This window comes from Lithobates pipiens, unplaced genomic scaffold, assembly GCF_037356315.1.
Source record: "Lithobates pipiens isolate NorthernLeopardFrog02 unplaced genomic scaffold, aLitPip1_a1.2 Scaffold_8, whole genome shotgun sequence".
NCBI lineage: Eukaryota > Metazoa > Chordata > Amphibia > Anura > Ranidae > Lithobates > Lithobates pipiens.
This window is the reverse complement of record NW_027507903.1, coordinates 489,410,247-489,435,326: the sequence shown is the minus strand read 5'-3', so window position 1 is coordinate 489,435,326 and position 25,080 is coordinate 489,410,247. Positions and strand designations below refer to the sequence as shown.

The following is a 25,080-nucleotide window of genomic DNA, read 5'->3' as shown; positions in this document are numbered from 1 at the left end:
TGGAGAAAAAGTTGCTCCAGGCTCCCTCCTTTGATGATCACATGAACTAAAGCTTCTAATGTGGTCTGGTGAACCCTACTGAAGAAGAGATCCAACCAATCAGAAATTTTAGTTTTTTGACATGTTTGGTGATGTGAGCAGCCCTGCAGGAATCTTGAAGCAACACTATCTCCAGGTAAGCATTTCAAGCATTGGGTTATTGGTTATTTATCCATCCAAGTATTGTGATCTCACTTCTCAGTCTCGGCTGTGTGCTAATTTCAAGAGCTTCTGGGTAAGATCACAGCCATAGAGAAGGTTATGGAGGCTGGTTATGACTGCAGATGGGGGTCTTGATTGATCCGTGAACAGAGCAGTGGGGTAAAAAAAGCACTAAGATCAGTCCTCAAGTTGCTGTGATTGGGGAGACCCAACTGATGGCAGAACTTGCTGCGATCATGAAGGGAGAAACGGCAGAGGAAAACTTGGTTTTACTGGACAGAATTTTCCTATTCTCAAGCCTACCAGGCTTGCCTTGAAAGCGAAGCCTGTTGCTTGGATCTGTTGCTTGGATCCCTGCTGGGGGAGATGACTTCCGTGTATCCCATTGAATGCTTTATTTATCTCCCTGGGGACATGGTGCAGGAGATGGCCAGAGACTGGGGACATGGTGCAGGAGATGGCCAGAGACTGGGGACATGGTGCAGGAGATGGCCAGAGACTGGGGACATGGTGCAGGAGATGGCCAGAGACTGGGGACATGGTGCAGGAGATACAATGCAGCCTCACCAGTGTCCCGTCAGATGCAGCCAGCCAGCGTCCCCCCCCGTTGCAGCCAACCTGTGAAGAGAAGAGAGAGCCGCCTCCACCACCTGTTTGATCACAGCGCTGGGAACATCACAGCTTTCAGTTCAATAGCTGTGTGTTCCCGGCCACGCGCCATCACGTACAGCCCCTTCCCCTTGTCCGGGCACTTTGATAGACAGACCGTCCAATCCTGCGGGTGATCTGTCGATCAAAGTGCCCGGACAAGGGAGAGAAGGGCTGTAAGTGACGGCGCACGGCCGGGAACACACAGTTATTGAACTGAAAGCTGTGATGTTCCCGCGCTGTGATCAAACAGGTGGTGGAGGCGGCTCTCCTGCACTATAGCATGATATAGCTTTTCATGATGGGTGGCACCAGGGGTGGGGGGCGGAGCCCCGTCCCCTACCCAGGCCACGCCCCATTTTCGGCTCCATTATCGGCCGCTTTTCTCTTTCAGCAAATTGCCGAAAAGGCCATTTTCGGACGATATGTTTTGGCGGCCGAAATTTCGGTGCATGCCTAGTTGATATAGTGGAATTGCTACACAGTTCTCTGTCTAGTCTATCGCGGTTTGTGTACCTGTACCTTCGAATTTTTGTATTTTCATTTTTTCTGTTATACTGGTCACCTAATGGGTACAGAATGTATGGGACTGTTGATTGCTGTGTTTAATTTTCTGTATTGTACAGCTTTGTAACGAAATTCAGTTGATTGTAATGCCCTGAGGTGGCAATAAAACTTTTTGGTATAAATGTGCCACATCCTACATAATCTGAAAATACTGAAATTGGGAATAATAGACTTTGTAAGAACGTATAAAAGTAATAACAAACTTGAATAGTTCACATAAAATACATGCATATACAACACATGATTTATGAAAAATAAAGGACACAGTGTTTTTTTCCTGGAGGAAATACTAAATCATATACTTCCTCTGAGGCAATACTAGACATATCAGGAAAAAAACACACTGGGATGTATGTATTTCTCTTGAGTGTTCCCAGAGTCCTTGTAGATTAAAATAATTGCTCGCTCTACATGTTTCGCAACCTGAGCTGTCACTTCTTCAGGACATTCAATATTTCTAGTTAGAAGAGCATACTTTAAAGAGGAAGTAAACTCTCCCACTCTAATGCTTCTTTTCATGTAGTCCATTATGATAAGTAATTATCAAACTATAGCCACTGTAATCCAGCTCAAATTGCATATTACTTACTGTTTAAAGAAACTTTAAAAAACTTGTTTCCAGCAGTTAGGCAGCGCCGTGTTAAGTATCGTTTTCTGAGTGCATTTCCACCCTTACATGAAGCACTTCCTGTACTGTTAACCAAGCCTCCTTCTCAATCCAATGTTTCTATGGCAACCCTGCTTCCCTATTCATAGCTGACTTGTTTTACTTCATAGTATTTACTTGTGCTGATTATATAGTGTTTGCCTGTGTGAGTCCTATCAGCTTCAGCTGATAAGACTGCGGTACTGCTGTCCCATGCCCTGCTTTACACTGCATGTCATGTCACAAGGTCACATGGTGTGTAGGAGGAAGCTCTGAGGGATTATGCAGCCTCCTGGGATATCGGTGGTGTGCCGTAGGAAGTCCTGTTAACAGATAGATAAGCACATAGAAGAGTGTGCTGTAAATCAGGGGAGATCTGGGCATGCTCAGTGATGTCATTCTAAAGAACAAAAAGGATTACAGCAGGGGTCTCAAGCTGGCGGCCCTCCAGCTGTTGCAAAACTACAAGTCCCATGAGGCATTGCAAGGCTGACAGTTACGAGCATGACTCCCACAGGCAGAGGCATGATGGGACTTGTAGTTTCACAACAGCTGGAGGGCCGCCAGTTTGAGACCCCTGGATTACAACAATACAAAGCAAGTAAGGTGATATCTACAAGCAGTGTTCATTAAGGTTTTTTTTATGCTGATTTACATGGGAAAAAGTGGTGGGGGAGGGTTTACAACCACTTTAATTGGAATACAATAGAAACTATAAGTATTAAGATACACAGGTGCATATACAATATACATGAACTCCTCAAAAGACAGTTCTTTAACAAAGTTTCAATGCTCATCTACGCCAGGGAAATCGTAACCGCAAAGAAGCCACCTCCAAATGAGGAGGTGAAAAACATGGGCCCTAATGCTGAGCAGCAGCCAAAGGTCAGCACATATGTTGGGATGCTGACCTTTGGCTGCTGCTCAGCATTAGGGCCCGTGGTTTTCACCTCCTCTTTTGGAGGGGGTCTCTTTGCGGGTATGGTTTTCCTGGCATAGGTGAGCATTGAAACATTCTGTTAAAGCACTGTCTTTTTGTGAGTTCATGGATACTGTATATGCATATGCACATGTGTACCTTTTAATACTTATAGTTTTATATTGTATTCTAATTAAACTATGTTCTTCTAACTAGAAATATTGAATCTCCTGAAGAAGCGACAGCTCAGGTCATGAAACATGTAGAGTGAGCAATTCTTTTAATCTATAAGGACTCTGGGAACACCAAAGAGGAATACATACATCTCAGTGTGGGCATTTTCCTGATATGTCTAGTATTGGCCCACATGAAGTATGGTATATTATTTTAGTATTTCCTCCAGGAAAAACCACTGTGTCATTTAGCTCTTTTTATAAATCATGTGTTGTATATGTATGTATTTTATGTGAACTATTAAAATTTGTTATTACTTTTATACGTACCTACAAAGTCCATTATTCCCATTTTCAGTATTGTACAGCTTTGTGGTTACATTCAATTAAAGACTACAATTTAAATTTTAAAAAAAAGGGGGTCAGTGCTGAAGGTAGAAAAAGATAGGTGATGACCGAAACGGCTCAATGACCCCTAGTCGTCATGTAGCCTTCACAGTAGGTGGGGTTGGGAACACCTTTCTCTGACAATCAAAGGATGTGTTCCTGGTTTCTCTGGTGGCCTTTGCCCTACATCAACAGGCGCCGTAAAATTCAGAAGCAAAATCTATGTAGAATATGCACCCTGTGTCCTTTTCAAGGCTTAATTTTTAGAAATGACAGGAGTGTGAGTTGAGTTCTGACATCTTTGGGATGCAGTGGAAGTTAGAGGATTTGTATAGATGACATTTAGTGTGTTTTACAAACGTTCCCCCATACTAATAGGAAGAGCCTGTTTTCCTAAGAGAAGCTAATTTCCTGTGTTTAACAAGGAAACGACCCACATACATGTGCACCTAGACATTCAGAAGATCTTGTCTGCGCTGGAAGCTCCAAGCGTCTGACATGGGAGCCTCTTCTAGGTGACAGATAAGCACACAGCTGGTTCCCTCTGATATACTATTGTCACTGCTCCTTTGGAGGAAGGAACAGAGGGGAATGTTGTCAGCCTTGCGCAAGAGCACTCCTTCATTCTGAAAGAGCCATGTCCAATTTTATTTTATTTTTTTACTTGTTTATAGAGAAGGGAGTCTTTAAAACCTGTCAGTTGTTTTGCTGATTGTGTCCCATTGAGAAAAAAAGCTTTTATTGGCAGTCAATGCTGCCCAGCTAGTTGCTAGGACACAGACGGCAGAAGTTCCCTACGCTCTGGCGATGTAAAATACCATCCAATTATTGACCCCACATAATGTCAGTGTCAGAATTGGGTAGGCAGTCAGTTTCCCTTCAGGTCTACATCTTTGACAAATGGGCTGGAGTCTACTGTAATCAGATTCATGGCACTGATATTTTGGCAATGCATGAACTAACATGGTTAGGGGGGGGGGGGCATGGTTGCATTTGATTAGCCCCACTCAGATTATATACAGGCAGAAACGGCTCCTCCCACTGTCCATCAAAGTGGACCTGCAACACCCTGTATGAATGCTGCCCCCCCCATGTCCATTCATACCTTGTCAAAATATCTGCATCATGACACAGAGAAAAATAAACTCCTTCTACTTCGTCCTAAATGCACACCTAGTGGGGAACTGATTGCCATAAGAATGGCCCATAGTATTGCAATATATAGAGAGCACTACAAAATCATTTCATTCCCAATCAATGGATTGCTGGTGCAATATCGGGCCTCTGCACAGTTTCTCTAGCTCGCTGATGTGCCTCCTTTAAGGGCTTTTAGTTGGAGAGCTGAGGGAGGTGTAAATGGACTAGGAGTGTGCTGATTACTTCACTCGTATTCCATTGAGAACTACAAGACTGCCTGCCATGGTGCGTGATGGGACCTGTAGTTCTTTCACAGATCTTGGGCGAAATTTAAAAGTGACAGCGGCTGTTGGGGAGAAGAACCCCTGAACACTGTCACTTGGGGAGGGGCAGGGTTGGGAGTAGTGCTAAGGAGGGGGTGGTGTTGCTTAGCTACATGTTGCACCCCGTATTAAGGGTGCAACCTGTAGCTAAGCAGCACTACTCCCAACCCTAACCCTCCCCAAGTGGCAGTGTTGCGATAATATTGCTAAAGCTGAACTTAGTCTTTAACCATTTGCCTCCCAAGCCAATTCTGACACTTCTCTCCTACATGTAAAAATCATAATTTGTAAAATCATCAGAAAAAAAAAAGTTAGCCCGATTTATTTATTTCATAATGTGAACGATGTTACGTCAAGTAAATAGGTACCTAGCATGTCACGCTTTAAAGTTGTGTGTGCTCGTAGAATGGCACCAAACTTCAGTACTTGACAATCTCCATAGGCGACACTTTCAATTTTTTTACAGGTCTGTTTTACAGAGGAGGTTTGGGCTAGAAATCTTGCTCTAATGTTTGCGGCATTATCTCACGTGTGGTTTAGCATGTGGGGATGGGTACACAATTTATATTTTTTGACACTTTTCCTTTTACATTTTTTTTTGATTACTTTTATTCCTATTACAGGGAATGTAAACATCCCTTGTAATAGGAATAGGGTACGACAGGTCCTCTTTACAGCAATATCTGGGGTCTATAAGTCCCAACATCTCTACTCTAGGCTGGAAAGCCTAAAATAAAAAATGATCTTGGCTTCCCAGCCGAGGCAGCGGCAGTGTTTACAACTGCTGAGGCTGGCCATGATGTCATAACGTTGCACCCAGCCTCCGAAGGTTATAGAGATGACCAGGGATTATCTGGTGCTTGGTCAGCTCTATGGTAAATGCCAGTTGGTGATTCATTCTCCGGCTCACCAATTGCGCAGGCGAGCTGGTAGAAGCAGCGGATCGGGGGGATTTCATAACTTCTTCCACCTTTTAGTGTGATCTATAAACTGTACAAACCAATTGAAAAACAAATTGAAATCTTTTAGGGAGGGAAGTAAAAATAAATGCATTTGTTGCATAAGTGTGCACACCCTCTTATAACTGGGGATGTAGCTGTGTTCAGAATTAGGCAATCGCATTTAACTTATGTTAAATATGAGTCAGTACACACCTGCCATCATTTAAAATGCCTCTGATTAAACTCCAAATAAAGTTCAGCTGGTCTAGTAGGTCTTTCCTGACATTTTCTTAGTCGCATCCTACAACAAAAGTCATGATCCGCAGAGAGTTTCCAAAGCATCAGAGGAATCTCATTGTTAAAAGGTATCAGGCAGGAGAAAGATGCAGAAGAATTTCCAAGGCATTAGACATACCATGGAAGACCGTGAAGACCGTTATCAAGTGGAGAAAATATGGCACAACAGTAACATTACCAAGAACTGGAAGTCCCCGTCTGAAAAGACGAGAAGAAAACTGGTCAGGGAGGCTGCCAGGAGGCCTACAGCAACATTAAAGGAACTGCAGGAATATCTGGCAAGTACTGGCTGTGTGACAACAATCTCCTGTAGTCTTCATATGTCTGGGCTATCGGGTAGAGTGGCAAGATGGAAGGCTTTTCTTACAAAAAAAAACATCCAAGCCCAGCTAAGTTTTTCAAAAACACATCCGAAGTCTCTCAAAAGCATGTGAAAAATGTGTTATGATCCGATAAAACCAAGGTTGACATTTTTGGCTATAATTCCAAAAGATATGTTTGATGCAAAAAAACACTGCACCTCGCCAAAAAAAAACACCATACACACAGTGAAGCATGGTGGTGGCAGCATCCTGCTTTGGGGCTGTTTTTCTTCAGCTTCAGTTTTTCTTCAGTTCCAAATATCGGTCAATATTGGCACAGAACCTTCAGGCTTCTGCTAGAAAGCTGAACGTGGAAAGGAACTTCATCTTTCAGCATAACAGCGACCCAAAGCATACATCCAAATCAACAAAGGAATGGCTTCACCAGAAGATTAAAGTTTTGGAATGGCCCAGACCTGAATCCGATTAAAAATCTGTGGGTTGAGCTGAAGAGGGTTGTTCACAGGAGATGCCCTCATAATCTGAGAGATTTGGAGTATTTTTGCAAAATAGAGTGGGCAAATATTGCATGGTTTGCCTGGAGTTCAGCTTTACGTTTTTGATCAGCATAATTCTCACGGCTATCTTGACTCTTAGAGGAAACTTGTGTATGGTGAGGTATAAATGAATAACCATGTAAGGGGTCACTTTTCTACCTGCAATTCTCTTTCTTTCAGATCTCCTATACATAAATCGAGCAGTTTAGACAACCTGAAGAAGACGCCTGAAAAGGTGAGAATTCTTTAATCCAATGGGATATGCACAGAGGGCCTTGTGACTACCCACAGCAGCCAATCAGATTCTGTGGTTTAAGTTTCCAGATTAGAAACTGAGAAAGAAACTGTTTGATAGCTCCTAATAACAAGGCTTTAACTTTCATTATGAGGACCAAAGTAATTTTTGCTTTTTTTTTTATTATTTTTTTTTTCTGATTTTATTGATCAGTCATTTCTCAATTTTTTTTTTTTTTCTTTCTGTGACTCTTCTGTTCCTTTTCTTTGCTTTTATTTTTTCCTGTTATTTTTATTTCTGTATCATCTCTTTCCATTCCCTTCCTTTTCACTGTCTCTTCTCTTTCAGTTCACATAAGCTTTTTTGGGAGTCTCAAATAACATTATAGAATTGCCAAAGCAAATGAGGGGTTGTTGTTATAGGTTGGTTTGAGGAGGGGGTTGTCTCTTCTTCCTCCTTTTTTTCTTTTTTTAAATTTAATATTTCTACAAGTTGATGTACGTTCCTGAACATGTGATGAGAAATGTACAGAGAAGACCTCTCCGTATCCCTCTATGCACTGAAAGAAAACTGGTGAAACTGCATTTTCACAGGGACATCTGTAATAATTTTATTTCATTGATTTGCCTCTTAGAAGGCGGCTTCCCCAGATTCTGGAAAGTTTGAGACCCTCCCGCCGAGACCCCCCGGACACAGCACCAGCACAGGAGGGGAAGAGGAGGTCTTTGGCACCCGTAAAGCCAGGTCATCATTCGGCCGTGGGTTCTTCAAGCTTAAAAGCAACACCAAGAAAACTGCCAGCACACCCAATCTAGGTAGGCTACTATCTGTGTTTCCTGTAAAACTTCCAGCCTAACGACTGAGTGGGTTTGGTGTTTACTGAGACTTGTCTTCACAATTTCCCTGGGAATAGTCCAGAGAAGAAAACGTGTAAGCAAGTATGACAAAACACCTCCTCGTCGTCTGGTTTGGTTTTTGTAGAAACCGGTAGCTCTAACTCCATCTTTGTGGAGAATTGCCTTCTTACGCAAATGGTCCGTGATGTAAAAGGGTGTTCACTAGGGTTGTCTCGATACCAATCTTAGTATCGGTATTGGGACCAATACTGAGCATTTGCACGCTTACTTGTACTCACATAAATGCTCCTGATGCCTGATCCGATACCTGGGACAGAGGATTAAGCGACTCGGCGCAACCGGAAGTCAGCGGGCGGACATCCCGACGCCCATCTTGGTACGCTCTGCACTCGGCTGCAGTAAGCCAGCAGCAGACATCTTATTACACCCAGCCTATATAGTTTGGGCTGGGTGTAACAAGATGGCCACTGCTGCTTTTAATGCGGCTGAGTGCAAGGAGTACTAAGATGGGCATCGCAGCAGCCTTTCCCCATGGCAAGACAGTTGCCAGCCCATCAGTGCCCAATGCCCATCAGTGCCAGCCACCGGTCAATGCCAGCCATCTATCAGTGCTGCATATCCGTGCCACCTAATCTGTATTGTGCTTTGAAAACTGTCACATAACATTAAAAACAAGAATCGGTATCGTGAGTACTTGGGAAAAAAAGTGGTATCGGGACAACCCTAGTGTTCACATATTCTGACAGCAAGCCTCTAATTACACTCCAGAGCTGGTTCATCCTACATCCAATGCAGTCTTTACATGGCAGCTATAGTGTGTTTTTGGCCAAGTCATATTCTGTACCATACTTCCATTACTGTATGACACACACACTTCTGCTTTTCTTTTCTTTATTCGGCACATTTTACGGTATAGATGGCGTGTTTTACTGTGATCCACAATAAAGATCAGGCAGCATTCCTTCAAATGTCAGGTTCATGAGATTCTTCAGCCTCATGTACCTTGTCTAGACATCAGTCATGTAATTATTAACCCTTTACAATGTCAGGAGAACATTTTTTTATTTTTATATAACACTAGTAAAGTGGGTTTTTTTTAATTGCACAATAGCTACACTTTTTTTCATTTTAAGGAAATGTACTGTATGCAGTGGGTTCAGTATTTCTAATAGTACCCTATATTTAATTCCTCTATCTTAAAGCCCAAATCTGCTAAATACATTACAGGTGCAGCAAAACTTAAGACATTTAAAATCTTACAGTTCTATTTAGGAAGCAGCCATAGCCTGATTAAGAAAGGCCTGTCCCCTGTTAGAATACCGCAGAGAAGGATAGTTTCTGCCGAGTCCCGGTACAGCTTATCGGTCAGACGAGCCTCATGCTTGCTGATTAGAGAGTGCCAGCTGTGACATGCAGAGACCCCTGCTTCCACATGGAACACAGGTCCATGCCTGTAACATGCTGGCAAGGGACATGCTTTTCTTACTTGGGCTATACAGTGTCTTGAAAAAGGTGTTCATACCTCTTGAAATTTTCCAAATTTTGTCATGTTACAACCAAAAACGTGAATGTATTTTATTGGGATTTTATGTGATAGACCAACACAAAGTGGCACATAATTGTGAAGTCAAAGGGACATGATAAATGGTTTTACAAATATCCAAAAAGTGTGACGTGCATTTGTATTTAGCCCCCTTTACTCTGATACCCCTAACTAAAATCTAGTGGAACCAATTGCCTTCAGAACTCAGATATAAATACAGCTGTTCTGTGAAGCCCTCAGAGGTTTTTTAGAGAACCATAGTGAGCAAGCAGCAGCATGAAGGCCAAGGAACACACCAGACAGGTCAGGTAAACAGTTGTGGAGAAATTTAAAGCAGGGTTAGGTTTTTAAAAAAAAAAAAATATCCCAAGCTTTGAACATCTCATGGAGCACTGACCATCATCCGAAAATGGAAAGAGTATGGCACAACTGCAAACCTACCAAGACATCTGGGCAAGGAGAACATTAATCAGAGAAGCAGCCAAGAGACCCATAGCCATTGTAGAAAGAAAGCCAAAAAGAAGTCCCTTTGCAGTTTGTGAGAAGCAATGTGGGGGACACGGCAAATGTGGAAATGTGGAAGAAGGTGCTCTGGTCAGATGAGAGCAAAATGTAACTTTTTGGCCTAAAAGCAAAATGCTATGTGTGGCAGAAAACGAACACTGCACATCACCCTGAACACACCATCCCCACCATGAAACATGGTGGTTGCAGCATCATGTTGTGGGGATGCTTTTCTTCAGCAGAGACAGGGAAACTGGTCAGAGTTGATGTGAAGATGGCTGGAGCCAAATACAGGGCAATCTTAGAAGAAAACCTGTTAGTCTGCAGGTTCACCTTCCAGCAGGACAGCTACCCTAAACATACAGCCAGAGCTACAATGGAATGGTTTAGATCAGGGATCTTCAAACTACAGCCCTCCAGCTGTTGTGGAACTACACATCCCATTAGGCATTGTAAAACTTTGACATTCACAGACATGACTAGGCATGATGGGAACTGTAGTTCCTGAACAACTGGAGGGCCGTACTATGAAGACCCCTGGTTTAGATCAAAACATATTCATGTGTAAGAATGGCCCAGTCAAAATCTAGCCCTAAATCCAATTGAGAATTTGTGGCAAGACTTGAAAATTGCTGTTCACAGACTCTCTTCATCCAATCTGACAGAGCTTGAACTACTTTGCAAAGAAGAATGGGCAAAAATGTCACGCTCTATGTGAAAACCTGGTAGAGAGATACCCAAAAAGACTTGCAGCTGTAATTGCAGCGAAAGGTGGTTCTACAAAGTATTGATTCAGGGGGGCTGAATACAAATGCACACCACACTTTTCACATATTTATTTGTAAAAAATGTTGAAAACCATTTAGAATTTTCCTTCTACTTTATAATTATGTGCCACTTTGTGTTGGTCTATGACATAAAATGCTAATGTAATACGTTTGTTTTTTGGTTGTAACATGACAAATGTGGAAAATTTCAAGGGGTATGAATACTTTTTCCAAGCACTGTAGATGCTTTCAAAGGAAAAGGGAAAATGAAGACTTCACATACCTTTTTTACCATTCTTATTCAAATGGGGAGAACAGAGCTGTGTTCACATTAAATTACCTGTCTCCTCCTGTGCTTCTTCTTAGGGATTTATGTAGAAAACTTGTATTGCCAGCAGCCCAAAATTTGATTCAAACGTTCTTTGTAATTTTCCATGGCTGTTTGAATCTGATTGTTTTTTGATTGGTCGGTACAGCCAGTTACACATCCTACAACCCTGGATAGGCAAAGGATTCTTGTATGTGTCTGTGTCTCTTGCTCCCCCTACTGTTCTCTTTCAGTATTAATAAACTTCTTTCTACAAACTCTCTCTTCCTCTGGGCTGCATAATGATTTTGTGCACTTAATGGAATTTTGAAGATCGCAGCCGAAGTGCCAGCGCCCCCACTTTAGGTATAGTAAAACTGCATGTCTCCAAACAAAAAAAACAACCCTCTGTGCTGTGTTCCTATTATTGTATCCCTTAACCCTTTCGTTTTGCCGCCTAGCTAAAACCCAACTAGAAAATCGAACCACCCCTACCCCATCACTAATGTGTGTATGTTTTGAAGCCTTCAGCTAATATTGATATTAGTAGTAAATAGTAGTACACTTACATGCCTAGCTGCTCAGCTAATATAGCTCCATCCTGTGTCCAATATGAGAATTTGCTGAGTTGTTGTGTATTTGTAAAATGTGTCGCTTTTAGGGGAGTTCCACCAAAAACTGATGTTCCCTTTTTTGTGTGGTTGGGCCCATTTACATTTCTTTGGGGGTATGTTAACACGTGTTGTGTTAAGGCAGAAAATTGAAATGAATGGGCTGTCAGCAAACACTGATGTGCCAATATTCAGACATTACCCTTTTTTTGTAGCGCAACACAGGTACGTTACCTTAGTGTGTTGGTGTGCAATTTCTTTTAGTCTTTTGGAGATTTAAACAATTACCCTTACCTACATTTTTTGTGTTTTACCCTCTATTTGACACTCTTCAATATAGAAAAAAATATTAATTAATTTGGGAGTCTGGCTGTGTATGCACTCACTATGGTCTCATTGAAGAGTGACGATATGCAAAGCACAGGAAGCTTGCTGTTGCAGTCTCCAATAGACTTAAAATGGAACTATAGGCAAAATTGAAAATGATGCAGTTTGTCAACCTTTTTATATCCGTTTGAGTTTTTGAGACCCCCTCCAATATATATATATATATATATATATTTTTTTTTTTTTACCCGTTGCAACTGCAGTACATCAGTTTTATTTTCCCACTTCTTGTAACAGGGTGACAGCGCTGATTGTTTTGCATTAAAATTGCATTCCAGTGTTACCCTGTGGACAACTCATTTCAAATGAAATGTAAGTGACAAATTTAAAGCTCAACTACATCTGTTTTTTTTTTTTTTTTTTTTTTTTTTTACCGCAACATTTTGTTTTCTATGGGGAAAAAAAAAAGTTTAAACCATGTGAATTAAAGCTGACTTTTGCAGGACCTCCTGATTAGTGTTATATGGTTTGTCCCAATCCCTGTAACTTTCACTTTTTCTGCACAGCTTGGCCTGTTAAAGAAAGGTGAAAAATAAATGATCTACTGGTAGAAATACGCCATAGGAGGACTCAAAAAATAAAACTGCTGTGTTAATATAGACTGCATCATAAATCTCCTTTTTTATTTCCTATAGTTCCACTTTAAATGGGGTTCTTTAAACCACCCAGAACTTGAGTTCTCAGTTTTTGATGGAGTTAACCTTGAAGATATTTGTGATTTGTTGTTATTGTAATGTAATGTGACCTGTGTGAACATTGAAATTGCAGATTATTGTTTTTTTTTATGTCCGTGGGACTTAATCAACAGTCAAATGTTTAAAAACTGGTAAAAAAAAAATCCAGAATTTATCTTCCGTTGGTCTGAATGAAGTAAATTGAGATCCGGTTTGGTTATGAATGCCATAGACAAATGAAGGTTGATTTACTAAAACTGGAGAGTGCAAAATCTGGTGCAGCTGTGCATGGTAGCCAGTTGGCTTCTAATGTCAGCTTGTTGAATTAAGCTTTGACAAAAAAAAAAAAAAACGGGAAGATAATTTGGTTTCTATACAGAGCTGCACCAGATTTTGCACTCTCCGGTTTTAGTAAATCCACCCCATGATGTCAACCAGATCAGAAACTTTGTCCATTTGCTATTGTTTTTCCCCCAAGAGAAGGTAACTCTGAGGTGTCCAGCATATTTGGGCTTGAAGCTGCACTTAGGGACATCATCCAATGCCACACCTGTGCTTTCGACTGTCCTTTGATGTCACTGGTTCACTTTACAGAGTAATAATGGATTTTTATGTCCAGTTTCTAGAGCTAACCCTTTACTGGGATACAGAACCAACCTTTTTGGCTGCGTGTAAAGGTTAAATCCATATGCAAAATTGGATAAATTTGGCAAAGCTCATCTTTTTTTGGGGATCATGAATTTTCATCTCGCCTCAATGTACACAGTTCACATGTGGTCAATCTGCAGCAGATGGCGCATTTTTTAAACTTGATTTCCTAGATTCATTTGGGGCTTCTTCACAGATGAGAAAAATGCATATTTAGGTGAACTCCTTATTCGCCAATAAAGATGAACATTGATTTGCTGGATTTAGCAGGTTTACAAATCGATTTGCTGGGCAATGGTACCTGTTTAATTTGACTCAAGAATGGACAAACTTGTGTTGAATTCCAAAGCTGCCCAGATCTCTGGTATAAGGCCATTTAAAAGCATCTTCCTTTGGCAACTGTAGAATAAGTCAGAGAAAAGGAGCCATTTTTGGCGTTGGCTACTTGATTCACCAAATTTGTCCAATGCTGGTTTTGTAAATATAACGCTAATTTTATTTGGAGCTCAGCAAGAGAGATTTAAAGTTATCCTATTACCCGATAAATGCTTTTTCTTTCTGAGTGTCATGAAGAAATATAACATATAGTGGTGATATTAAAGTGAAAAATCACTGCATCTATAGCCACCAACTTTCTAACACTAACCTCTCTAGCCCTGTAAAGATAAAATAGCTATACATACCTTTTCTGAAGCTGGTTCAACCCGATCTCCAGCGGCGGAAGCTCTGCTGAGTACAGGTCTGACAACGGCTGTGAAATTAATGGAAATGATGTCCCCCATAGTTACTATAGGGCTTCCGTTGACGGACGTGTTTTCTGAAGACTCAGCTGACAGCTCAGCGTGAGACCAGAGCTTCCGCCGCTGGAGATTGGGTCAGATCGGCTTCAGAAAAAGTATTTGCGGTATACACATTTTTTCTTTTCAGGGCTAGAGAGGATAGTGTTAGCGTTAGAATGATGGTGGCTTTAGATGCAGGAATTTTTTGTTTTTTGCATGGACTTCCACTTTAAGCATTTTCATTCCATGTATCCATTTCACAGAATCTCCTGACTCTCTCTATCTGACCTCCTTATAGTTGTAGTTTTTGGTGCCTTTATTAACTCACAACTTGCTAAGAAACATAATAATATTAATTAAGGGTTTGTTGTAATTGTTGCTGGTGAGGATCAAAAGGTAAGGGAATTTCTATATATTCGGTCCTTTATGCAGCTAGCAAAAAAGTTGTGCTAGATTCCCAGAGCAGCCAGTTATCTGCTTCCTTTACTATTTTAGCACCATTGAACTTTCTTCCAAGATTTAATTGGTTGCTACCGTGTTTCCCCGAAAATAAGCCCTACCCCGAAAGTAAGATCTATCTTGATTATCAAGGTGGGCTGAAATATAAGCCCTACCCCGAAAATAAGCCCTAGTAAATCTCATTACAAATCCTATAATTAATTTTGTAAACATGGGCCAGTGTCTGTTTGCTGCTGTATTAAAAAAAAAAAGTTTAAACCCACCACTGACCCACCAGAGGTCCTCTTCTCTCCTCCCAGCTGACATCTGCTGCCCCTTCCTCTTCTGTGCACGGAGCGGGCTGACGTCAGTCGGGATCTTAGCTCTTCTCTTTTCCTCCCACCCAGAGACGGAGGACACAGGACACAGAATTTTTAGATTTTAACAGGTTTTTTAGAAAATAGAGATGGATAAATGACACAGCACAAACACTGTGTTGTCTATCGTGCTTTAAAGGAACAGGATTTTAATTTTTTGTTAAAGTAGTTTGACCACTTAAGCCCCGGACCAATTTGCAGCCAAAGGACCAGGCCCCTTTTTGTGATTCGGCACTACGTCGCTTTAACTGACAATTGCATGGTCGTGCAACATGGCTCCCAAACAAAATTGGCGTCCTTTTTTCCCACAAATAGAGCTTTCTTTTGGTGGTATTTTATCACCTCTGCGGTTTTTAGTTTTTGCGCTATAAACAAAAATAGAGCGACAATTTTGAAAAAAATGCTATATTTTTTACTTTTTGCTATAATAAATATCCGCAAAAAATATATAAAAACATTTTTTTCTCAGTTCAGGCCAATACATATTCATCTACATATTTTTGGTTAAAAAAACGCAATTAGCAATTGATTGGTTTGCGCAAAAGTTATAGCGTTTACAATCTAGGGTATAGTTTTCTAGCATTTTTATAACTTTTTTTTTTTTTTTTAACTGGTAATGGCGGCGATAGGCGCTTTTTTAAATTTTTTTTATTTATTGTGACTGCGACATGGTGGACACATCGGACATTTTTGACACATCTTTGGGACCATTGTCATTTATACAGCAATCAATGCTATTTAACCACTTGCTTACTGGGCACTTAAACCCCCCTCAGTCCCAGACCAATTTTCAGCTTTCAGCGCTGATGCACTTTGAATGACAATTGCGCGGGCATACAACACTGTACCCAAATGAAATTTTTATCATTTTTTTCCCACAAATAGAGCTTTCTTTTGGTGGTATTTAGTTACAGCTCGGAGTTTTATTTTTTGCTAAACAAACAAAAAAAGATGCAAAAAAAAAAAAATCATGTTTTAATAGTTTGTTATAAAATTTTGCAAACGGGTCATTTTTCTCCTTCATTGAAGTGCGCTGATTAGGCGGCACTGATAGGCTGCATTGGTGGGCACTGATGGGCTGCATTGGTGGGCACTGATGGGCTGCATTGGTGGGCACTGATAGGCATAGTTAAGGCGGCACTAATAGGCACAGATAAGGCGGCACTGATGGGCAAAGATGGGCACAGATAAGATGGCACGGATGGGTGGCATGGATAAGTGGCACGGATGGGTGGCACGGATGGGCACTGATAGGTACCACAGATAGGTGGCACTGATAGGTGGCACTGATAGGTGGCACTGATAGGTGGCTCTGATAGGTGGCACTGCTGGGCACTGATGGGCAGCACTGCTGGGCACTGATGGGCAGCACTGCTGGGCACTGATGGGCGGCACTGCTGGGCACTGATGGGCGGCACTGGGGTGCAGCACCTTTGAGGCAGATTTTGTGTGGCACTGTGGGTGGCACTGCTGGGTGGCACTGTGGGTGGCACTGTGGGCACTGCTGGGTGGCACTGTGGGCACTGCTGGGTGGCACTGTGGGCACTGCTGGGTGGCACTGTGGGCACTATGGGCACTGCTGGGTGGCACTGACAGGGGGGCACTTACTTTATTTCAGGATGGCACTGCGGGTGGCAGGTGGGCACTGGCAGGGGGCAGGTGTCCGTTTAAATTGCTGGCCGTGATCGGGACTGATGTCCCGAACACGGCCGGCGGCGATCGGCTTTTTTTTTTTCTCCTCGCGCTGTCAGCGCGAGGAGGAATACTAGCCGATTACCGGCTCCGTTTTATCACATGATCAGCTGTCATTGGCTGACAGCTGATCACGTGATAAGGGGTCGGGATCGACCCCTTACACGGATCGGTGATCAGGCGAGTCTCACGGACTCGCCGATCACAGAGCGCGCCGCGCGCGCCCCTCGGGGCGCGCAGGCCGCTCGTATCCGGGATGACGTCAATAGACGTAGTCCCGGAAATGTGGGTCCGCGCTATTGCCGTCATTTTGCAATAGCGCGGTACCCAAGTGGTTAAATGCACTGATTCCTGTGTAAATGACACTGGCAGTGAAGGAGTTAACCACTAGGGGGCAGTGTAGGGATTATGTGTGACGTTATGTGTGTTTTTTTTTTTAATATTGTAGGGGGCTTGGCCTGGTATGTGACGTCACTGATCGTCTTTCCCTATGAAAGGGAACAGACGATCGGTGACAGCCACACTAGGAAGCACGGGGAGAGGTTTCTTTACACAGACCTCTCCTCGTTCTTCAGCTCTGTGACCCGGTCACGGACCTCAGGACCAGGTCGAGAGCGCACCGCCGGTGGCGTGCTCCCAACCCAGGGCTGGGCACTTAAAGAGCCATGTACAGGTGCGTGATTGTGCCCAGCCGTGCCATTCTGCCGATGTATATCGGCATGAGATGGTCCTTAAGTGGTTAATGTACATATCGTAAATAAATAAGACATCCCCTGACAATAAGCCCTAGTGGGTCTTCTGTAACCAAAATGAATAAGACCCGGTCTTATTTTCGGGGAAACATGGTACTGAGCTGAAAATGTTTATATTTACCACAAATCTTAACAGTCACCCCTTATTTTAAGAATACATACATTTTGTTACAGGTTATCAGCTCCATAAATTTGAAACATTTTAGTTTGACTTAATCTATAAATACCAAAAAGCTTTGCAAGTCTAATCTCATACCGCTGCCTTATGAGTTATGAGGGGCTGTCAACACAGGCCCTGGCTGGTGTACCCTGTTTGCTGTCTGCACTGGTTCTGCAGACCAGGACTGAGAAAAAGAATGGCACCTGCTCCAGAGACCTGCTTAATTCAAAGCATTTGCTGCCAAGAGCCATAAATTATGAATATGTTGCACTACTCTCGTGTATTCACTAGAGATAACAAATGCTCTGCCTATCCATCCAAATCAGATTCTTCAAGACAGCCAACTGTGTAGGGCAGAATGTACACTGAGAAGACTCCCTGAATCCTACTTTGTTTGTGGTCGGATGTGGTCAAGAGACATGTGCAGTCTATACTGGAGCCAAGTTAAGGGGCTTCCTTATTCCAGCAGTTTGCTGTCTGTTAGGTTTACACAAGTGCTTTGCAGCATAGAAGTCACCATTTATGGCTCCTGGCATTGAAGACATTGAATCAACACGTGTGGAGGTCTGGTAACAAGCTTGAATGTAAGCTGTACAATGGAAGAGGTAGGAGGTAGTTTGCAACGCTTCTTTGTTTTCTGTAAATATTTTTAGATATAATTCTGAACCTCAAAGAATCCATGTTCCTGCATTACAATACTTCTGTTTAGACTTTGCAGTTCCTGAAGCTGTCCCTGGTGCTCACCCTAGTCCGGTTGGGCTGGTTTGCAGTTAATGAGAAGCCTGGTGTGGGGCCCTCCTCCCGCTATATCACCACTGTACACTACACTAGGGACAGGCAGAGCTTCAGAAGCCAGAACATGTAAACATAAGCCCCAACTTCCCAGGATACTAGATAAGGAACTGTCTGTTTACAGGAAATACTTCATTTATGAGCAATTATTCTAGAAAATGTGTGACATTCTGGGTTATAGTTGAAACTGATATAGTGTTAAATTCTCACAGCAGATACAGAGAAGGGGTCTGCGGATGCCTTGGACTTGGCTGTTTCCTCCCCTCGTTCACCAGATGCAGGAAGCACCCATAGTTCTCCATCTTCACCAGATTCCAAAAAGAAGCCTCGGGGAATCAAAAAGCTGTTCGGGAGGTAACTGAACTTTGTAGCAGTGATTGTCATTTATATAAACTGATCATGGAACTGTCTACTTGTCTTCTATAAACTGTGCTTGACCATGGAACCAGGCATATTTCTCCTATAAACTGTGATAAACTTGAACTGCAAGATTGGCTTGTTCTATATTTTATTTTCATTTTTTCCAGGCTAAAGAGGAGTCAGTCTACTACTTTAAACCAAGACGATGACTTCCCAGAGGAGGAGTTCAAGAGGGGAGGGACTAGGTCCACTGCTGGGCCAAGATTGGGCTGGTCCAGAGATCTTGGTCAAGCACACAGGTCTGTATGGGGACATATAATAGCCTTCCTGTGAATCCTTACTGAGATATAAAAGGGTTTTGACATTAATGCAAGGATATGGTAGTTTTGGCTCCATGAGAAATGTTTTCTTTCTTTTGTATGCGTTTTGTATATCTTTATACATCTGAAAGTGAGGGACCAGGTCTACTACTAGGCCAAGATTGGACAGGTCCAGAGAACTTGGTCAAGCAATCAGGTCTGTGCAGGGACAAATAGGCCATGAACCATACCAAATTTTAAAATTAAATAGGGGGTTGCTGTGAATAGATCTGGCGCTATACCTATATGTAAAAGTATGTCTCCAGGGACTTATTGGTAAAATAAATTAAAAGTGTTACTTCCACCTAATATATAAGTGACAAAGTGCAATGTGCTGTTCTGATACAAAGGATGAAAAATGTAAGGAAAGAATATAAGAAATGTATAAATAAAAGTATTTACCACAACAATAGATATTTGCCAGCGTGCTGGCTGTAGAAATATAAATTGAAAATATGTGCAATGGAAGACTCAAATTTGTGGTCACTTGTTAATGCCTTAAACATATAAAGTGCTGGTGCTAGGTCTAATTAATATATTAGTGACAATGAAATATAAATATGAAATATCAACGCAAAATTAACCATGCTAATTAGTTTAAAGTGCATTAATGTGACGGTAAAGTATATACATGCAGCAAGGAAAATATACAATGAATAAGTGATAGATGTCAATACATCAAGTGGAACATGCCAAAAAATGGGAGTGAAAAAAAGAAAAGAGGGAAAAAAATGGGGAAAAAAGGTAAAAAAAATAAAATAAAAATAAAATTAAATGTAAAAATATTGGATATTGTCCAAAAAATTAATAAAAAAAAAAAAAATATATATATATAAAATAGAACAAAAGGTCTCTGGTGCAGTGCGATTAATGGGGTTAGTCCCGTGGATAAGAGGAAGGGATGTGATAAATCCAAATCTATTCTTCATGCATTGTGGACACTTCTAGGTTGTACTCTCACCAGAAAAAGGACCCCATCCGGGGTGGATCAGCCTTCACAATATAAGCTATTGTGTCGCTCTCTGGCTTGCTTCTAGTGGGCTGCTGGGGATCCCTCGTTATTCCCAGGTGGAGTGTGCCACAGTATATATATTAAAAGAGAGGACCATCCATAGTGTGATACCGTATGGAAATTAATTTATTAAACAAATATTTAAAACTACTCACAATTTTAGATAAAGATAATGGCATAAATAGTTGCTGTTTAGGAAGTAAGGAAGCTGCTGCGAGCGTTCCGTTCGGCTTCCACGCCGTCTGTATTGAAAGTGTGTGTTCGATAGGCCACGCCCTACGCGTTTCGTCACTGGGACGTCATCTGGAGCGGCCATCTTCACACACCTTACGCTCTATATAGAGCACAATACACCTATCGCGCATGCGCGGGCGAACGCCGCCATTTTAACTATGGGAATGCCCTTGTATCGAATGAAGCGCGGTGGTGATTGTGTTCCTGCTATTATCATTTACAATTATTTACAATTTAACCCACCGGAGGTTTTGCAGGACCTACAAAGCATATATATACACCTATGCATACAGGGCTGCTTGCTATTAAATATTTATGCATATATTCTTTGTGCTAAAATCAGAATTAAAATTACGGATGAATGTAAAAAGTACAAATAGAATAAAAATAACATTAACAATAGAAAAAACGTGCTGTAAAAATTAATACACAAATATTAATACCCGATCGTAAAGACAGTTAAGACCTAGGGACAGGTAATATTTAGATTTGGTTATATGGTACAGAGGGAAGGAGATGTATTGTGAATGGGAATTATCAATCCTTAGCAACATAAAATGTATCTGGGCATAAATTGCCATGAAATAAAATAAGGACATATATGTGTGTAATAGATAAAATAACTGGAAGTGTAAGGTAAAAAATAAAGGATAAAAATTAAAATTGAAGGATTGGATGAAATAAAATTCAATAATTGTAATAAAATTTACTTAGTATGGGATGTTTAAAACTCTCCGACTACGTAAGTTACATAAATCCATATATATATATATATATATATATATATATATATATATATATATATATATATGTGTGTAAAAAGAATAGAGCGAGATGCTTCAAGGGTACATTCCCTGGTACTTATGTGTGGTTAAATATGCCCCTCCATGATTATTATTTTTCTTATTTTGTATGATGTTAGAATAAGGAGTTGGGGTATTGGTTTGTCGAATAGATAACATTCGACCCACAGTGCTACAGGCTACATTCGACCCGAAATTCGACCCAAAAAAGTATATATTTTTCTCTTTGATGGTGATGTGGATGAGGTTACATCCGTATGATGTTAAAATAATTAATTAATTGGTTTATTAAGTAGACAACATTCGACCCAAGATGCTATAGACTATATTCGATCAGAATTTCGACACTGAATAATATATTTCCTCTTTGGTGATAGTGTGGATAAAGTTACATTCGATCTGGATGAATTATCAGAAAAAAATTTTTGGGATTTGGAAATTAAAAATTTAAAAAATATTGGAAATATTAAAAGGAGGAATTTTTAAATAAATGTTAAATTAAAAATTAGTTATAAAACAATTCAAATCCAGGTCTATGTTCATTCCTGCTGGATGTAAAGTTTCTAAATTAAAAATCCACCTTGTTTCGTTCTGTGAAATTTTTTTAGTCATGTCTTCTCCTCTCCAGTGTCCCTTCACTTTATCAATGGCATAAAAAATCATTTGATTAGGATCCTGATTGTGGAAATCCCTAAAATGCCGCGAGACACTGTGCTTGTCGTATCCTTTCTTAATATTTTTTATGTGTTCACTGATTCTTGTATGTAGTTCCCGTGTTGTTCTTCCTACATATTGTTTGCGACACGGGCATTCTATGACGTATGTCACATGCGTGCTTTTACAGGAAATCAGTTCTTTTATAAGGAATTCCCTTCCATTAGTAGCTGAAATGAATTTAGTGGTTTTTCTTTGGGTTTTTTTGCTTTTACGACATGGGAGACACTGTCCACACTTGAAGAAACCTTTCAGATGTTTGCTGATTTTAATGTGTCGTGGGGGGTCGATTGTGTTTTTAACCAATTTGTTTCTTAGATTAGGGGCCTTTTTATAAATAAAAGCGGGATTATTGGGTAATATTTTCTTTAACGTTTCATCTGTTTTTAGGATTGGCCAATGTTTTTTTATGATCTTTTCTATTTGTTTGTGATGTCTATTAAAACCTGTAAAAAAAGCCGTTTCTATATTTTTCTTATTCCTAAGGGTCGTTTTATCCACTATTAATTTTTTTCTCTCCGTTTTCATTATGGTTTCTTTGAGGGCTCTGAGATAGGGCTCTTTGTATCCCTTCTGTGTGAATCTCCTAATAATAACCTCCGCTTGTGCGTCAAAGTCCTCTCTCTTGGTGCAGTTTCTATATATTCTTAAAAGCTGTCCTTTGGGTATATTGCCTATCCATCTTGGGTGGTGGCAGCTTGATGTAGGTATGTACCCATTTCTGTCCGTAGCCGTAAAGAAAGTTTTCGTACCCAGTGATCCTTCTGATTTGAAAATTTGTAGATCTAGGTAGTCTATACTTTGTACGTCCCATTTTCCTGTGAATGTGATGCCATAAATGTTATGATTTATTTCTTCCAGAAAGGACCTTAGTTCCTCTTGGGAACCACCCCAGACTATTAAAATGTCGTCTATGTATCTTCTATACATTTTTAAATTCACTCTGGGGATTCCATAAATTTGCTCTTCCTCCCAGTGATCCAGGAATAAATTTGCTACGCTGGGTGCGTATTTGGCCCCCATGGCAACTCCCTTGGTTTGGACATAGTATTTGTCTTTGTACCAGAAGTGGTTATGTTTCATCGCCAGGTCCAATCCTTCCAGTATGTAGTCTATTTGTTCTTGTTTTAGATCCGATCTTCTGTGGAGGGCCCATTCTACCGCATTGAGGCCATCTTTCTGTTTAATGTTAGTATATAAAGAATTGACATCAATAGTGACTAGTAAATCCTTTTCATCTATCTTGATATTATCCAGTTCCTTCAATAATTGTCTGCTGTCTCTTAAATAGGATTTTCCTTTGGTTACCAGCGGTTGTAAAAAACCATCCACATACGCTCCCAGTCTTGAGAAAAGGGAGTCGATTCCACTTACTATGGGTCTCCCTGGGGGTTGCGTTTGGCTCTTGTGGATTTTTGGGACATAGTAAATTACAGGAATTTTTGGTGCTTTTGGAATTAAGTATTGGGCTTCTTTTTTGTTAAGAATCCCTTTCTTTAGGCCTTTCTGGACATAGCTGTTGAGTTTATTCTTATATGCCGTTTTTGGATTTTTCTTTAATTGTTTATAAGTGTCCGGAATATTCAGAAGATTGGCCATTTCTTGTTCGTAGTCTGTTTTATTGAGTATGACCAGTCCACCACCCTTGTCCGCTGGTCTTATGACTATATCTTTCTTTTTTTCCAACTGTTTTATGGTCTTCCAAATACCCTTTTTCTTGGAGGGTTTGATTGTTAATTCCCTAATGTCTCTTTCAACTAATTTTTTAAAAACTTTAATTCCCCAACATTATTTTTTACCTTTTTTCCCCATTTTTTTTCCCTCTTTTCTTTTTTTCACTCCCATTTTTTGGCATGTTCCACTTGATGTATTGACATCTATCACTTATTCATTGTATATTTTCCTTGCTGCATGTATATACTTTACCGTCACATTAATGCACTTTAAACTAATTAGCATGGTTAATTTTGCGTTGATATTTCATATTTATATTTCATTGTCACTAATATATTAATTAGACCTAGCACCAGCACTTTATATGTTTAAGGCATTAACAAGTGACCACAAATTTGAGTCTTCCATTGCACATATTTTCAATTTATATTTCTACAGCCAGCACGCTGGCAAATATCTATTGTTGTGGTAAATACTTTTATTTATACATTTCTTATATTCTTTCCTTACATTTTTCATCCTTTGTATCAGAACAGCACATTGCACTTTGTCACTTATATATTAGGTGGAAGTAACACTTTTAATTTATTTTACCAATAAGTCCCTGGAGACATACTTTTACATATAGGTATAGCGCCAGATCTATTCACAGCAACCCCCTATTTAACATTCCCCACCCCACCAGGTGGATACTAATAGAGGCTGCTCTTACCTATTTTATTTCATTTTTATTTTATATTTACATACAAGCTCCATAGCGCAACCTACCACCCCTGTTTCTTCAAATTTTAAAATTGCTTTGGGGATAGTTAAAGGATGCATCTGGTGTTGAGATCTTTGCACTTTCATTGCCTGAGTCTCCATATCTTTCACTGTCATTACAAGGGGGGTTCCACTCTTCCATACTTATTTTACTTTGTATAGACCAAAGAAGTGGTAACACTGCATGGTGGTTGGGAACACTGAAAACTTCAAAATGGGCAGGAACAGAACCAGAACTATGCTATGGAGATCTCACTGCTTTCCTAAAGAGGTCAAAATATATTGGCAGGTGATTGAGTGTAAACTGTCTTAACTGCAGAAAAAAAGTTTAAGTTTTCTAATCCATGCACTCTGCCACACAGAAATGGTCTTGGTACAACAATGACCAATGATCTGAGCTTCATTCTTCAGTTAGAGGTGGTGCTGTGCTATTGTAAGAAAACCCCAGCATGTTCAGGACTGAGCTCTAGGGAACTCTTGGAAGATACACCTCAGGTGTCCCTTCTACACAACAAGCCTAACTATGCTTAAGATGTTAAAT

General features: G+C 40.7%; 1 protein-coding gene across 17 annotated transcripts in view; it reads left to right on the top strand.

The window, feature by feature from the left end:
* Positions 1-19,329, top strand: part of LOC143960435 (liprin-beta-1-like) — a 172,035-nt gene extending 152,706 nt beyond the window's left edge. For 12 of the 17 annotated variants that reach the window (XM_077469055.1, XM_077469054.1, XM_077469053.1 and 9 more), the window contains 5 exons: positions 7,279-7,333; positions 7,968-8,148; positions 11,645-11,677; positions 18,834-18,975; positions 19,149-19,329. In XM_077469055.1, coding sequence (XP_077325181.1) covers positions 7,279-7,333; positions 7,968-8,148; positions 11,645-11,677; positions 18,834-18,975; positions 19,149-19,314 — 577 coding nt within the window. In that variant the 3' untranslated portion in view covers positions 19,315-19,329. The remainder of the gene's footprint in view (positions 1-7,278; positions 7,334-7,967; positions 8,149-11,644; positions 11,678-18,833; positions 18,976-19,148) is intronic. The other 5 variants (XM_077469056.1, XM_077469044.1, XM_077469057.1 and 2 more) reach the window with 3 other exon arrangements.
* The last annotated feature ends 5,751 nt before the right edge of the window (positions 19,330-25,080 follow it).